The 15,386-nt window shown below is 46.0% G+C and overlaps 1 protein-coding gene across 3 annotated transcripts in view; it reads left to right on the forward strand.

The window, feature by feature from the left end:
* The window catches only part of sorbs2a (sorbin and SH3 domain containing 2a), a 92,869-nt gene extending 79,800 nt beyond the window's left edge, over positions 1 to 13,069 (forward strand). For 2 of the 3 annotated variants that reach the window (XM_045214133.1, XM_045214134.1), the window contains 8 exons: positions 602 to 684; positions 1,441 to 1,538; positions 2,340 to 2,454; positions 2,861 to 2,989; positions 3,189 to 3,389; positions 7,833 to 7,870; positions 8,318 to 8,424; positions 10,475 to 13,069. In XM_045214133.1, the coding sequence (XP_045070068.1) occupies positions 602 to 684; positions 1,441 to 1,538; positions 2,340 to 2,454; positions 2,861 to 2,989; positions 3,189 to 3,389; positions 7,833 to 7,870; positions 8,318 to 8,424; positions 10,475 to 10,536 (833 nt within the window). In that variant the 3' untranslated portion in view covers positions 10,537 to 13,069. The remainder of the gene's footprint in view (positions 1 to 601; positions 685 to 1,440; positions 1,539 to 2,339; positions 2,455 to 2,860; positions 2,990 to 3,188; positions 3,390 to 7,832; positions 7,871 to 8,317; positions 8,425 to 10,474) is intronic. The other variant, XM_041872159.2, reaches the window with a different exon arrangement.
* The last annotated feature ends 2,317 nt before the right edge of the window (positions 13,070 to 15,386 follow it).

The raw sequence follows: 15,386 nt of genomic DNA on the forward strand, positions 1-15,386 counted from the left end.
TCTGTTCAAATTTTCTCTTCTCGTTTTGTGATGCATGCTTTTCCTTTTAATCATACTCTGCTACACTATCCAAGCCATGTGTTTTCCCCGAAATGGAAATAAAATGCATTTTAATTAATTAATTATTATTTAATTTTGTAATTTCCTGCCCGACACTCATTTCCTGGATGACATCACTACCCTGAATGACATCATCATCCATTGCGTGAACCAACATGGTTTACTCAGGGAGGCGCAACGCTACAGAACGCTAAGACACAGAATATATTGAATAGAACAGACATTCCTCTTTTAATCATGGAGAATGGACAATTGTGTCAGCTCTATGATGTTGCACTTCCACCTGCAACGTTCTGAACATTTCACCCTTCTGAATCCTCCCATGGGAAATGTAACGAATAGAGCCAACGTGATATTCTACATAAAAGACAATCATGTCAGTTTCTGCACAATACATTTCTATCTGAGCATGCTGTAACGGCTTCGCCCTTCTGAACATGCCTCCTGGTGTCACTGTGCATGTGTCGTCCCAACGCCATGGTAACACTGTTTTGTTGACCCTTATGATAACCCTTGACCCCTGTGCTGTTTGCCCTCACAGAGCAGGAGGCCTCCAGGGGGTACAGCGCCACCACCAGCGACGGGGGAGGGGGGCAGACCAGACGAGCCACCCCAGACAGAGAGGTAGCCAAACCAGAACTTTGATTTTCCAGACTAACTTTGAGGCCCCGATAGCCGAGTGATGAATGAGACTTGGAAGTATAGCATCGCGAGACTAGCTAAACCAGTACATCCCAGTGTTTCCCATAGATGTTTTATTTCCCAGGCGGGGCACATTAAATCTGCAACATTTTCAATTGAAATGAATTGAAGCCACATTCTTTTAGGTGTGGTCCAAAGAGCTAGACACCCCGTCTATTCAATGCGAGGGGAAACACTGGTACTCCTCATATTTAGATGTATTATATTTTCCTTTATTTCTAGCAGGCTATTACACTACTGGCCCAAAGGGGGCAGAAGTACTGATGGTTTTCTTCTCTACAATGATACGATTTACATTTGAACATAATTGTATCATATCTGGTAACACATGACTGCTCTCTCCCCTCTCTCTATATACCTCCCTCTCTATATATACCTCCCTCTTTATATATACCTCCCTCTCTCTCTCTCTCTCTCTCTCTCTCTCTCTCTCTCTCTCTCTCTACCTATCTCTCTACCTCTCTCTATCTCTCTCTACCTCTCTCTCTCTACCTCTACCTATCTCTCTACCTCTCTCTCGCTCTCTCTCTCTCTCTCTCTCTCTCCCCTCTCTCTATATACCTCCCTCTCTATATATACCTCCCGCTCTCTCTCTCTCTCTCTCTTTACCTCTCTCTACCTCTCTCTCTACCTCTCTCTCTCTCTCTCTCTCTCTCTCTCTCATCTCCATCTTCATAGGTCTCCCATAAGCAGATGACCCAACTCATTCTCTTCTCTCTCCTCCATCAGAAGCAGCCTGCCAGAGCTATATATGACTTTAAGGCACAGACTGCTAAGTGAGTAGAGTGACTGAATGCAGTGAAATGGAGGGGGAGATACAGGGACCTTGGCGTGCGCTGCACTGGTTTGGAAGCATGTAGGCTGGGCATGCACGACGCTTGATACAGAGTCCGCTTTTCTTTGAGGGGGCCAAAGTTCCGATTTGCAACCTTTCATCTCAGTTATGGGCAATAACCTCATTCGTTATCTCTAGCCCATTCCAGTGTCTACAAGTGAAAACTGTGATTTGCTCCTTTTTTTTGGTCAAATATAAATTGGTTTTCTAGGACTCTTCCTCCTTATATTATTTTACTACGTACCATAAAAAATTGCTTTGTTCACATACTATAGACACTTGTATGGTGCAGTGGGTAATGAATGCCTTGAAAGGCATGCATGGACGATTGCTTCTGCCGTTGCTCTTCATACTAAAATGGTGCTTGGCTAGTCTCTAGACATCCAGGTTGCCTCCCACAATGTTCCAATGTTCCGGCTTGACATGACTAGAGTCTGGGCCCGAGACTAGTGCCTGGCTGGTTAACAATGTCACATTGATGATTCCAATGACTCAATGTGTATACCCTTAGAACACAGTGCTGCCAACACCAGGGTTTTGGGTTTGATTCCTGCATGGGCCACGTATAATCAATACATGTCATTGGTAGCCGGTTTTCCAGATACAGTCCTTGACTGAAAATCAATTTTCAATAGAGATTCTCCATTGAGCATGACTTTTAGTTCAGGACTATGCTTAATCTGGGAAACCGACCCATAGAGACAGGTGTTGGGGGTTAAGCATTGTGTGACTATTGTTGCAGAGAGCTAACGTTCAAGAAGGGCGACGCGGTCAACATCATCAGACAGATCGACAGCAACTGGTACGAGGGAGAGCACCGCGGGCGACTGGGCATCTTCCCCATCTCCTACATAGAGGTAGAGGACATTGAGAGTGTATGGGGTGAAAGGGATAGGGGGATATCTAGTCAGTTGTACAACTGAATGCATTCAACTGAAATGTCTTCGGCATTTAAACCAACTGAATCAGCACCGGAGAGCAGTTGTTGTTGGGGGTTAACTGCCTTCCTCAAGGGCAGAACGGCAGATTTTTCCACCTTGCCGGCTCGGGGGATTAGAACCAGCGACCTTTCCGTTACTGGCCCAACGCTCTTAACAGCTAGGCTACCTGCCGCCCACCTGTGTGTGTGTGTGTGTGTGTGTGTGTGTGTGTGTGTGTGTTGTCATCACCCAGCTTTGTGTGCAGTTTAATTGATTACTTCTCTGACATATGCCTTCCCCCGATCTGTCCACACACACAACACACACACACACACACACACAGAAGATGCCATTGCCAGAGAAGCAGCAGCCGATTAGGCCTCCTCCACCAGCACACGTCAGAGAGATCGGGGAGGGGGTGGCCCGTTACAACTTCAACGCTGACACTAACGTGGAGCTGTCCCTCCGCAAGGTAAGGAGCGTGAGTGTGTGTTTGTGCACGAGGTTGTGCGTGCGTGTTAGTGTGATTGTGCATGATTCAATGCGCATGTCTGTTCACTGACGTGTCTTCATTTTCGTGTGTGCGTGTGTGTTGATATGCACGTGTGTATGTGTGTGTGTGCGTGTGTGTGCCTGTCGTGTGTGTTTACATGTGTGTGTATATTCTGCAGGGTGAGCGGGTAGTCTTGCTGAGACAGGTGGACCAGAACTGGTATGAGGGGAAGATCCCAGACACCACCAAGCAGGGCATCTTCCCCGTGGCCTACATAGACATCGTCAAACGCTCGCCCTCCAAGAGCCCCGCCCCCTCCCACCACCCAGACCCCCACGGCTACCCCGGCAACAGGACACAGGGCTCCACGCCCACCAAGGTAGGGACAGAAGAAGAAGAATCTTTGATTAGTCCATATACGACTGGAAATGTGTCTTCTGCTCCGGTATACAGTACACACACATACACACGTTAGGCTGCAGAGGCTGAAGCAGAGGGCAGCCATAGTGCAGCACCCAATGAGCAGGTCACTTGTTACAGTATGTAGTCACCAGTGGAGGCTGGTGAAAGGGAGGACGGCTCATAGTAATGGCTGGAACGGGTGTTTTAATAGGGTTCTGTTCTAGCCATTACAATGAGCCCGTCCTCTGATTTTTAAAGTTACTCCAGCCACATGTTATCCAGTGCAGGGTGAAGTTGCCCTTAGACACTGATCTTGGGTCAGTTTTGCATTTCTCCCACTAATGTTTAAGGTTAGGATTGGGGGAGGGGGAGCTGATCCTAGATCTGTAACTAGGGGAAGTTTCACCCCACAGCCATGTTATACACTTCAAAACACTATTCAGCCACTATTGGCTCTTACAAGTGTTGGGACACGCCTCCGGGGAGGGCCCAAACTGGAGTAAACCAATAGTGACAGTCTGTCTTGGCAGATTTGAATTCTGTTGTTTTTTCCTAAGCGCTGTAAATAATAATATAATATGCCATTTAGCAGACGCTTTTATCCAAAGCGACTTACAGTCATGCGTGCATACATTTTTTTTTGTGTATGGGTGGTCCCGGGGATCGAACCCACTACCCTGGCGTTACAAGCGCCGTGCTCTACCAGCTGAGCTACAGAGGACCACAAAGGAATAGTTAGGGGTCCTACTTCCTCTCCTTTAAGAAACCTAAATATTTACCATGCTATCTCAAGTGGCTATGGCTTAAAGAGGAAGTCATGTCCACCCAGAGTGATAGCATTACAACGCTAACAGGGATGTTGAGTGTGGATTACAGTACCTCCTTGTCCATAGACTGCTTTCAGGGTAAAGAAACAAAAACCTAAATATGTTACATCTCTGTACTATTCCTTTAATGGAGAGGCTTCACACAACAGGACCCAGACGCATGTAGAACATTTGAGCCTTGTGAAATATGTGTGTGTGCTAGAGAATGAGAAAGAGAGGGTATTGTTGGGTTTGGATGGCAGGGAAGCGGGACTAGCAGTGTGGATGAGTTTGTGTGCATCTTTCCCTCAGTCCATCACACCTCTCCATTCCTGGTGTGTAAGTCTCCGCTTTTCTCCCCCTTCTCTCTCTCTCTCTCTCTCTCTCTCCCTCCGGAGCCATTCGACAGCACTCCCACCCCCCCTTCCCTCCATCACCACCATCCCCCTCGCTCCACGCCCCCCTCCCCCCACACCCCTCCTCCTCCCGTGAAGACCCTCCGTCTGCAGGCCGTCACCAGCGAGTGGCTCTCCCTCACCCTCGGCCCCCCCTCCTCCGACACCCCTGTACCAACCACGCCACCCCCCTTCCCCCCAAGCCTCCTCCCTTTCCTGGAAGATCGGAGGGCCACCCCTCCCGCACCACCCAAACGAGGGCTCACCCCTCCACCACGAAACGCATCCAGTCGTCTCGCCGCCTCCCACCCGGCTGTCAAGCAGTGGCTGTTTGACTTAGACTCCCCCCCCTCAGCCCCTCCTTTCTCTCCGTCCCCTCCTCCTGACTGTTCCTCTCCCTCTGCCTCCCCCGTGCCCGACTCCTTCCTGGGATACCTCAAAGAGAGGGGCCTAAGAGACAGTGAACAGAACGAACCACTGTCCCTAGCAGGCAGAGGGGGGTTCTTCTGCACTGAACCCGAGCCGGCAGACACCCCCGCAGATTTGTTGCCGTGCTACAGGCCAAGTGCTCAGCCAGTATCCCTAGAACTAGAAACGGAACCCCCTTCTCTTCAGCAGCAAGTGGAAGATCCCTATGATCAGTTGTTGTCTATGATCCTGGATCAGCCCATGTGTGACGAAGACGGGGCGGAGGTTCTCAGGCCGGCCGTGGAACCCCCGCACGTGGCACTGACCAACGAATCACAGAGCAGGGTTAGGCTAGAGGCGGAGTTTCATAGGCCTGTGACTACGCAGCCCCTGTCAATCATGCAGGACAGCCAATCAAAAAGGGTGAATAGGCGGACGGCAGGGTCTCAGAGGCCGATGACATTGTACATTGAGGAAGAGGAGGAAGCTATAGGTGGGGAAGAAGAGGAGGAGGAGAAGGCAGAAGAAGAAAGGAGAATGGATGTAGACTGTGGTACTATAACTGTCCACAGAGAGGGGCTGAACACAGAGGTAGCGCATGATGTATGGACCAGGTTTCAGACTCAGCAAGCATGTGTGTATGCTTCAACTAACACCTAACCTGAGCCAATTCCAAGCAGTTTTACACAGTTTTATAATAAATTAAGATTTACTTATTATAATGGAAAATACAGGATTAACCAGGGCTTGGATACATTTGGATATATGGAGGCTTTTCAGTCATGAATTGAAATGGAATTGTCCCTAACCCCTGATGTATACTATAGTGTAGTTTCATGTCTTGCCTTTTCTGGCTCATTATACTTGATTATGCAGAATAATGCTTCGATAATGAACCTAACTTTTGGAGTGTTGATTCAGCTCGAGGTTTGACGCTGGGTGTGATGATATTATGTGACTGAGAAAAAGTTGGTGTCACATTTTCCTTCCCTTTCCAGGCTGATGTCTATCCTTCCCGCTGTCACAGCACTTTGTGCACCCCGGCACAGTTAAAACCCATCACCCTCCTCTCTCCCCCCGTCTCTCCTCCCTCCTCACCATCCCCCGCTTTGTACTCTGCCTCACCACCAGCTGAATCCCTGGCTATCTCTTCTTCCTCTTCTACACTGTCCCATCTTCCTCCCCCTCTCCCAATCCCCCTCTCCTCCTCGCAACAGATTGTGCCACCCTCCTCTCCTCCCCCCACCTCTCCCATCCCTACCTCTCACTCCTCTCCTCCTCCCCCCACTTTCCTCATCTCTACCTCTCACCTCTTCTCTCCTTCACCCTCCTCTCCCCTTCTCACCTCTTCGCCTCCCACCACCTCACCCGTCCCTACCTCCCACCCATCCTCTACTCCTCCCCCCACCTCTCCCACCCCTCCCTCTTCCTCCCTTTTGGCCTCACATCAACCCATCCCACCGCTGGTCTCCCCTCCTCCTCCCAATCCCTCTCCTCCGACCTCCCCCATCCCTGACGCACAACAGGCGCTCCCGTCCTCCCCTCCCCCCTCATCTCCTCCTCTCCCTTCCTCTCCCTCTCCTCCACTCGTACCCTTTCCAGAGCCTAGGTCTCCTAAGATCAAGGTAAAAGACACTGCAGGTGCTCGTATTGCGTTATAACAACTTATAAGGAACGATAGCTCAAATGAAACCTGACTGACTGTGTGTGTGTGTGTGTGTGTGTGTGTGTGTGTGTTGTGCCCTAATTATTTTTTATGAATCACCTGTTGGACCATTGAAGTGTGTGTGCGGCTGTGTGATAACAATGCGTGAATTAGCAGCATGTTGGACGCCTGGTTGCAGATGCCCATATGCACAGTGAATGGCAGAGTGTTAATATGAGAGGTCACCAGTGTGTGTACCCAGACCAGCTTTTAGATGTATTGTGTGTAGCCTATAAGAGGTGGATAAATCACCTATACTGTGTAAAGTGTGGATGCCTTTGTATGCATGGAAAGACATCCCTTGCATACAGCATGAACTGAGTGATCAAATTACACTGTATTCCCTATATAATGCACTAACCTTTAACCTTTAAAGTGTATTATATAGGTAATAGTGTGTCATTTGGGATAATACCAGTGATTCTCTGTGGTCAAAATGGCTGCTCTTGTTCTTTCTGAAAATGGAGGCTGACTGCCGTCTGTCTTGTTGTTGTGTCGCATTTCTGGTTCTTTCAGCCTCCTTTTAAGCACGACCTCCACGCGGTCGACGGTAAACCCCCCCGTAGCCCCGTCGCGACCCGAAGGTCCTGTCTGTCGCCTGTTAGAGGTCGAAGGGTAGGGGCGTGACACTAGCAGCTGTGCATTGTGGGGAATGTAGTCTTTGTTCTCTAATAATACCCTGTTGGTTACCCCTGGATTTCAGTGCATGATATTGTTTGACTACATTGTAGTGCATTTGTTTCATTGTAGGGGATTGAGCATTGAGATTTGGTGTGTTTTTGTTAAGGAGTGGATTTGGGGGTTTATTTGATTCTGTTCTCATCTGAAAGGGGTATGGAGCCAAATGATAACAGTGTGACTCTCAAAGCAGTGGATTTATGTCACCATATCAACTGTTTGTGCCACATTGTACTTATTTCTCTCTCTCTCTCTCTCTCTCTCTGTCTCTCTCTCTCTCTCGTCTCTCTCTCTGTCTCTCTCTCTCTCTCTCTCTCTCTCTCTTCTCTCTCTCTCTGTCTCTGTCTCTGTCTCTGTCTCTGTCTCTGTCTCTGTCTCTGTCTCTGTCTCTGTCTCTGTCTCTGTCTCTGTCTCTTTCTCTCTCTCAGAGGATTGTGCAGGATTCGCTCCATGGTGGAGGAGACCCGTAAGTAGAATCTCAATCATCGTCATCATTGACACACCAATAATAATCTTATCATAGGACTATAGCTATGTGGGTTATATTTCCATGGTTGTTGCCCCATTGGTCGTTCTAGTAATCATTAATATCATGGAGTCAGATATTATCGGTATTATCCTTCATCATAGCCTCCTAAACACTTGTACAATCAGCATTATCATCAACATACATTTTATTAGACACTCTTATCCGGAGCAATTAGGGTTAAGTGCCTTGCTCAAGGGCACATCGACAGATTTTTCACCTAGTCAGTTCAGGGATTCCAACTAGCGACCTTTCGTTTACTGGCCCAATGCTCTTCACCGCTAGGCTACCTGCCTACATCAACATCAACCATCAATAATGATCTTATCACAAAGCTATAGCAGTGTGGGCCACGTTTCTTACACAGCCCTGGTTGTGTCCTCCCAGGTTCCAGGCCCTGTACAACTATCTGCCCCGTAATGAGGACGAGCTGGAGCTGAAGGAGGGAGACATCGTGGACGTCATGGAGAAATGTGACGACGGCTGGTTTGTCGGTAAGAGAGGAGAATTAATACTTCAACTTTTCCTCACAGAATCACAGTACTTGATTGTTGAAAAGCTAAGCTGCAGAACACCTTGCTGTTATCTATCCAGTCATGACAGAAGATCGGAAATAGTTTCAAGGTTAAGGAGGATCGAAGGGTGCATTTTTGGAGACCAACGCTCTGGTAGGCTGTAATAGAGGGTTCTCCAACCCTGTTCCTGGAGAGCTACCGTCCTGTAGGTTTTTGCTCCAACCCCAGTTGTAACTAACCTGATTCATCTTATCAACCAGCTACTTATTAGAATCAGGTGTGCTAGATTAGGGTTGGAGTGAACCTACAGGACAGTAGCTCTCCAGGAACAGGGTTGGAGAGCCCTGCAATTAGTAGATTTACAGCAGTGCATAACATATGGCATTTATGTTCAACTCATACCCCACTCTCACCAGTAGGTGGTGCTCGAGTTCCATGTGAGATCTACTGCCTGTGCCCTAAGGAAAACACACTTCAGCCCCATCCGGAAACAACCCCTAGCCTATAGGCACTAAGGGCGTACATCTAAAAGACTTTGATAAGGATAAGAAATGTGGTAATAGTCCCACCTTACCCTCTGATAGGCCAGCTGGAATTTCTGCCACATTACTTAGATCTATGCAATCCTCTCAGATTTACAAATGCTTAGGAGCTAGGGGAAGTGCCTATGGAGTAGGGGCTAGGAGAAGTGGCTAGGGAGTAGGAGCTAGGGGAAGTGCCTAGGGAGTAGGGGCTAGGGGAAGTGCCTAGGGAGTAGGGGCTAGGGGAAGTGCCTATGGAGTAGGGGCTAGGAGAAGTGGCTAGGGAGTAGGAGCTAGGGGAAGTGCCTATGGAGTAGGGGCTAGGAGAAGTGGCTAGGGAGTAGGAGCTAGGGGAAGTGCCTAGGGAGTAGGGGCTAGGGGAAGTGCCTAGGGAGTAGGGGCTAGGGGAAGTGCCTAGGGAGTAGGGGCTAGGGGAAGTGTCTAGGGAGAAGGGGCTAGGGGAAGTGGCTAGGCAGTAGGGGCTAGGGGAAGTGGCTAGGGAGAAGGGGCTAAGGGAAGTGCCTAGTGAGTAGGGGCTAGGGGAAGTGCCTAGGGAGTAGGGGCTAGGAGAAGTGCCTAGGCAGTAGGGGTTAGGGGAAGTGTCTAGGGAGTAGGGGTTAGGGGAAGTGCCTAGGGAGTAGGGGCTAGGGGAAGTGCCTAGGGAGTAGGGGCTAGGGGAAGTGGCTAGGGAGTAGGGGCTAGGGGAAGTGGCTAGGAAGTAGGGGCTAGGGGAAGTGGCTAGGGAGTAGGGGCTAGGGGAAGTGCCTAGGGAGTAGGGGCTAGGGGAAGTGGCTAGGAAGTAGAGGCTAGGGGAAGTGGCTAGGGAGTAGGGGCTAGGGGAAGTACCTAGGGAGTAGGGGCTTCGGGAAGTGCCTAGGGAGTAGGGGCTAGGGGAAGTGCCTAGGGAGTAGGGGCTAGGGGAAGTGCCTAGGGAGTAGGGGCTAGGTGTTTTTTCAGGACTTCCCCTTTCCCACTCTGAAATGTCTACTTAATCCATTTCTACCACTCAGCTGAATACCAAAAGGCAATATTATCCACTAAAGATTGGTTGCACTGAGAATGCATTTGCCCCCTCACTTCTAGGTCCTTGTATTTCCTTCCTTCCTCAAAATCCAGCCATGTTGCATTGGGATTTAGCTGGACGAGAGCTTTAACTTCCTGATCTGGATGTTGATTACATTGCAGTGTTGTAGGAATGCTGCTAACTAGACAGACACAGCTGAACAACTAAACTTAGGTTTGGATGTTCTTTGGTTTATTTTAAAGGTGCAGGGAATCATTAGTGTTTTTTTGCGATATTTGAATACATTATTTAATACTGATAGTGCCCTCTGCATATAAGAACCACTGAAATTCTAGAATCAATCACTTCTAGTGGGCTAGGTAAACAGACACATTCCAACACCTTCTCTTTTACAGTCACGTCCTAAAATGATGTTTCATTGTGTCACCGTGGGTGTCCACGTACAGTGGAATAATGGCATCTCTGTTTTTGTGTTTTTGCAAAGGGACCTCTCGACGGAGCAAGAAGTTTGGAACCTTCCCAGGAAACTATGTCAAGAAACTATAATGATGAATCCGGTCCACCCCGCCCCCTCCTTACTTGGACCCTTCCATCTCTAGCATAACCCAAATTGGACACAACCAACGTGGAGTAAGGTGAAGTTGCCCCTAGATACTGATCTTGGGTCAGTTTTGCACTTTCCCCACTAATGGTTAAGGTTAGGATTTGGGGAGGGGGAGCTGATCCTAGATCTGCCCCTAGGGGAAACTTCACCCCGGAGCGACACGACCCTACTACGTCTGGTCATCCAAGAAGCCTTGCCCAAGTGTGTGCGACAACGTCGCAACAAATATTTTGTTTTAGCTCTAACTAGCCAACTCTACAGGAGACTATTCCACTAACTAAACAATTATTTTCTAAATGATTAAGAAGAGGTAGAAGTAGATCCATACCGTTTGTATTCCTGTCACCTCAAATACTGAAGGAAGGGTAGCCAAACAAGATGGCCACCTTTTTAGTGTTGACATCTGCTTTTCTTTTATTTATTAGATATATTTTAACCCAGTAATGCAATAAGTTGCATTGATAAGTTGATTGTGTAACATTCAGTAAGGTCAAATATGGTAAAGATGGAGTTAAAGATGCAATGTAAACTGCCACTCAGGATTGCCTTGACATAATCATGTCAGCCATCTTGGTTTTGTACATGTTTCTGTTCCCTTTTTCCTCAGTGTTAAATCAATACAGAGACCCCCCCCCTAAGTGTATTAAATGTAATAGGAGGGGCAGGTTGGTATTTTCAGAGCAGTATTGTCATAGGACATTGCAACACATTTCAATGTTTAGTCATTTGGCAAATGCTCTTATCCACAGCAACTTTCAATAAGCACCATGAAACAACCACAGCATCATTAGTAAAAAATCTTCTTCATAAGATGCTGCTAACATTTCATATTTACTTTACACCAACACAGGAACACTCACCTATTTCCCCAGTGAAAATGATGATGCTTTGTAATGCGTGATACCCAAAAGTGTTGCTGGATACCATGGAATAGGGTAAGAATTGTTTGGAGGCAAATGCATAGATATTGTACGCAGAGCCTTCTATTCACACTGGAAGGCTCTGGATATCTTCCTGTTATGGGCCTACAGTCAATTCCGGTTTGTTATTATAGTGTTTGCAAACTCCTTCTATATAGGCGAGTTATTGCAAATGTGGAAGTGGCAATCGTTGATATTTTATTTTTAACCCCTCTCTTTGAACAAGGACAGTACATTTGTACTTTTGATGGAAAATAATATTTATAGATTTGGGATTTTATTCGTTTTTGTTTTGTTTTATAATCAAGATTGGTGGACTTGGCGTTTTATCATTTTAGTTACGTGACATTTCTGAGTACACTACGGATTTTACAAGTGAGCGCTAGATTGGGTTGTCGATAGGGCTTTAGGGGTTTGATACCGTTGGAAAAACATATGCAAAAGCAACCAGTTTTCCCACTTTTTGTATGTAAAGGTATTTATAATGGGAAAAGTATTGAATATTGATAAGGCATCATTTAGATGTCTCCGTCCATAGATATAACTCATGGAATGGATGGAGCAAAATAAGTTTCTCAGCTTACTTTCTGTACTTTCTTCTAGTTGAAGTGGCCTAAGGTGAAGTAATTTCAACCACCGCAAATCCCCGTGTCATGTTTAAGATAACGAGACAATAGCCTAAACTTGTTTGCAGTCAAGTCTGACATTTACTCTTGTCAATTTACAGCAAACTGTCAGGTCTCAACAATAACACAACCCTCCTTTTTTAAACAAAGTTATTTTATTCAATGAAGAGGTTTTCTTTTAAAGATTGCTGTTGAATACTGTATTAGGAATGAAATAGCTAATGTTGTCGCCGCATTCATTGCCTTTGTCCAAATGCGATGTTGTACTTCACTCTAAATTAATATAATCAGATAAGCGGCGTAAATTAATTTTATTGAATTATACAGTTATGTTCCTGGAGTTGTTTTTCCTCTATAGATCATTCTGATGGCGACCTTTTTTACTGTTGGGAATGAATGAAACGATTAGAGTGTCACTGCAATAGCTTATAACAATGTATTTGAATAACATTTGTTAGGCATACTTGGCTTTTTGTGTTCAATGAATATGATTTCTGAAGTTATTTTGCCTTTTTCGTGTGTAAATGAGTATATATTCATATAGGAAGGACACTGACCGCAGAACAATCGTTTAAGCACCTTAATATGTAATTACTTAATTTTTTGTTTCTGTCTTTGGTCGGTTTTGTTCTCATGTATTTTTCACACCATCCCCTTTTCATTCACCCTTCCCTGGGTTGTGTTCATTAGGCACCAAACGGAATAAAATGGACTGAAAACAGGGAGGGACTACCTGAACATGTCCAATAAGAAATGCACATTTTCGCATTCTGTTGCAAACATTTCCCGTTGCTATCCCTAATGAACACGACCCAGGCATGTGAGAGCACTGCGTGTCTGTCGGCGGCGTTTTTTTGTACGTCTTTTGTATGGAGCTGTAAATCGATGACGTGATCCACTGCTTTATAAACTCTTCTTTTCTCACCCACCATCCGTTTGGGTTGCCTTTCTTTCCTCTTGTCAATTTTTCACACCACCTCTTCCTACATCCACCTCATTCTCCTCAAACAGTCATACCGCCATATCCCTATGGTGCAAAAAAATGAAAATTAAAATACATTTATGCAAAAACAGAAAGAAAACATTTGTAGTGGGTTACACTACTTTAAGGTGCTCTTTATAAAGGGTGCCTTAATGTAAAGTGGTACCTTGTAGTGTTACCAGGGATACCCTCTCTGGAGAACAAAATGGAGTGTAAGGGAATGTACTTTACCCACAACTTAATAAGGATAGACTGTAACGTTTTAAATATTTCTAGTCTGCCTTTGCTACCACTTTCGGGGACTTTAAAGCTTTTGGACTGAAGACATGGACTTTTGGAGGATCCCCGGCTCACATTGGAGTTGTTTATATTGAATGTGAAAGGGGTCCTACAAGTGCAGATTCTTAGCTTTGTCCAAATGTGAACTCAAGTGGATGCATTGCAATGACATTCTTATTACAAGTCTTTCTACAAGTCTTTCTGCTTTAATTTACGATTTTTGGGGACTATATTCCTAATAAATTCTGCCTGATAATTTCTATATATTATTCTCTCACTTTGCATAGTCTGTGATAACAGGCGGACTCCTTTTCTCACTGGTGTGACAAAAACATGGTTATACAGTAGGTAAGTTCTGCTGTGGTCCACATAGGAATTACTGTACGTTTGATACTGTATGCAATTAAACTGTATGTATCCACAAAAAAACATTCCTTACTCCAGGAAACTTCAACTGGTGACTATTTGGGAGAATAAAGAAAAAGGAGCACTCTGTTGCCGGGTAGATCTGATAGATTTATTGACGGGACAAACAAACAAAAGGGTTATGTTTCTGCATAAATCGCCTTCATCAGAGCCTTTTGTTTAAGCTGGGCTGTAGCGCGTTTGGGTTTTTTCTATTGGTAAACTGTATGTATATTCCAGGAAAGGTTAAAGTTCAGTCTCTGCTCCACTATGTATTAGACTGTATTGTTGGACCAAGACGATTTCAAGTGTTCTATGTGAAGTAGGTACGTATTTGGAGACGGTGTGTGTGTGTGTGTGTGTACGTTCCTTCTACAGACACACACCATCACAGACGTCCTTTATTTGTGTAGGAGTCAGCTCCTCGCTAAACCTGCCCCCATGGCAACTGTACAAACAAACCCAGATTGATAGTCTTGAAGGAGGTATGTTAGCCATTTCAGGAGATCGACACTGAAGGGAGAATGAAAGACTTTGATGTCATCATAATTGGGCTCCTTTAAAACAGTCTTTCTTTCTACCCATAGACATTATGGAAACTGATTTTATGCACAGAGAGAGGGCTGACATCTGTTTAATAGATTAGCTTGTCTTGCTTCAATGCTTACTGTGCGTTAACATTGTTGTCATGCATATATACAGTGAGGGAAAAAGTATTTGATCCCCTGCTGATTTTTCACGTTTGCCCACTGACAAAGAAATGATCAGTCTATAATTTGAATGGTAGGTTTATTTGAACAGTGAGAGACAGAATAACAACAAAGAAATCCAGAAAAACGCGTGTCAAAAATGTTAGAAATGGATTTGCATTTTAATGAGGGAAATAAGTATTTGACCCCCTCTCAATCAGAAAGATTTCTGGCTCCCAGGTGTCTTATACAGGTAACGAGCTGAGATTAGGAGCACACTCTTAAAGGGAGTGCTCCTAATCTCAGCATGTTACCTGTATAAAAGACACCTGTCCACAGAAGCAATCAATCAATCAGATTCCAAACTCTCCACCATGGCCAAGACCAAAGAGCTCTCCAAGGATGTCAGGGACAAGATTGTAGACCTACACAAGGCTGGAATGGGCTACAAGACCATCGCCAAGCAGCTTGGTGAGAAGGTGACAACAGTTGGTGCGATTATTCGCAAATGGAAGAAACACAAAAGACCTGTCAATCTCCCTCGGCCTGGGGCTCCATGCAAGATCTCACCTCGTGGAGTTGCAATGACCATGAGAACGGTGAGGAATCAGCCCAGAACTACACGGGAGGATCTTGTCAATGATCTCAAGGCAGCTGGGACCATAGTCACCAAGAAAACAATTGGTAACACACTACGCCGTGAAGGACTGAAATCCTGCAGCGCCCGCAAGGTCCCCCTGCTCAAGAAAGCACATATACAGGGCCGTCTGAAGTTTGCCAATGAACATCTGAATGATTCAGAGGAGAACTGGGTGAAAGTGTTGTTGTCAGATGAGACCAAAATGGAGCTCTTTGGCATCAACTCAACTCGCCATGTTTGGAGGAGGAGGA

Source organism: Coregonus clupeaformis, unplaced genomic scaffold (assembly GCF_020615455.1).
Source record: "Coregonus clupeaformis isolate EN_2021a unplaced genomic scaffold, ASM2061545v1 scaf0201, whole genome shotgun sequence".
Taxonomy (NCBI): Eukaryota; Metazoa; Chordata; class Actinopteri; order Salmoniformes; family Salmonidae; genus Coregonus; species Coregonus clupeaformis.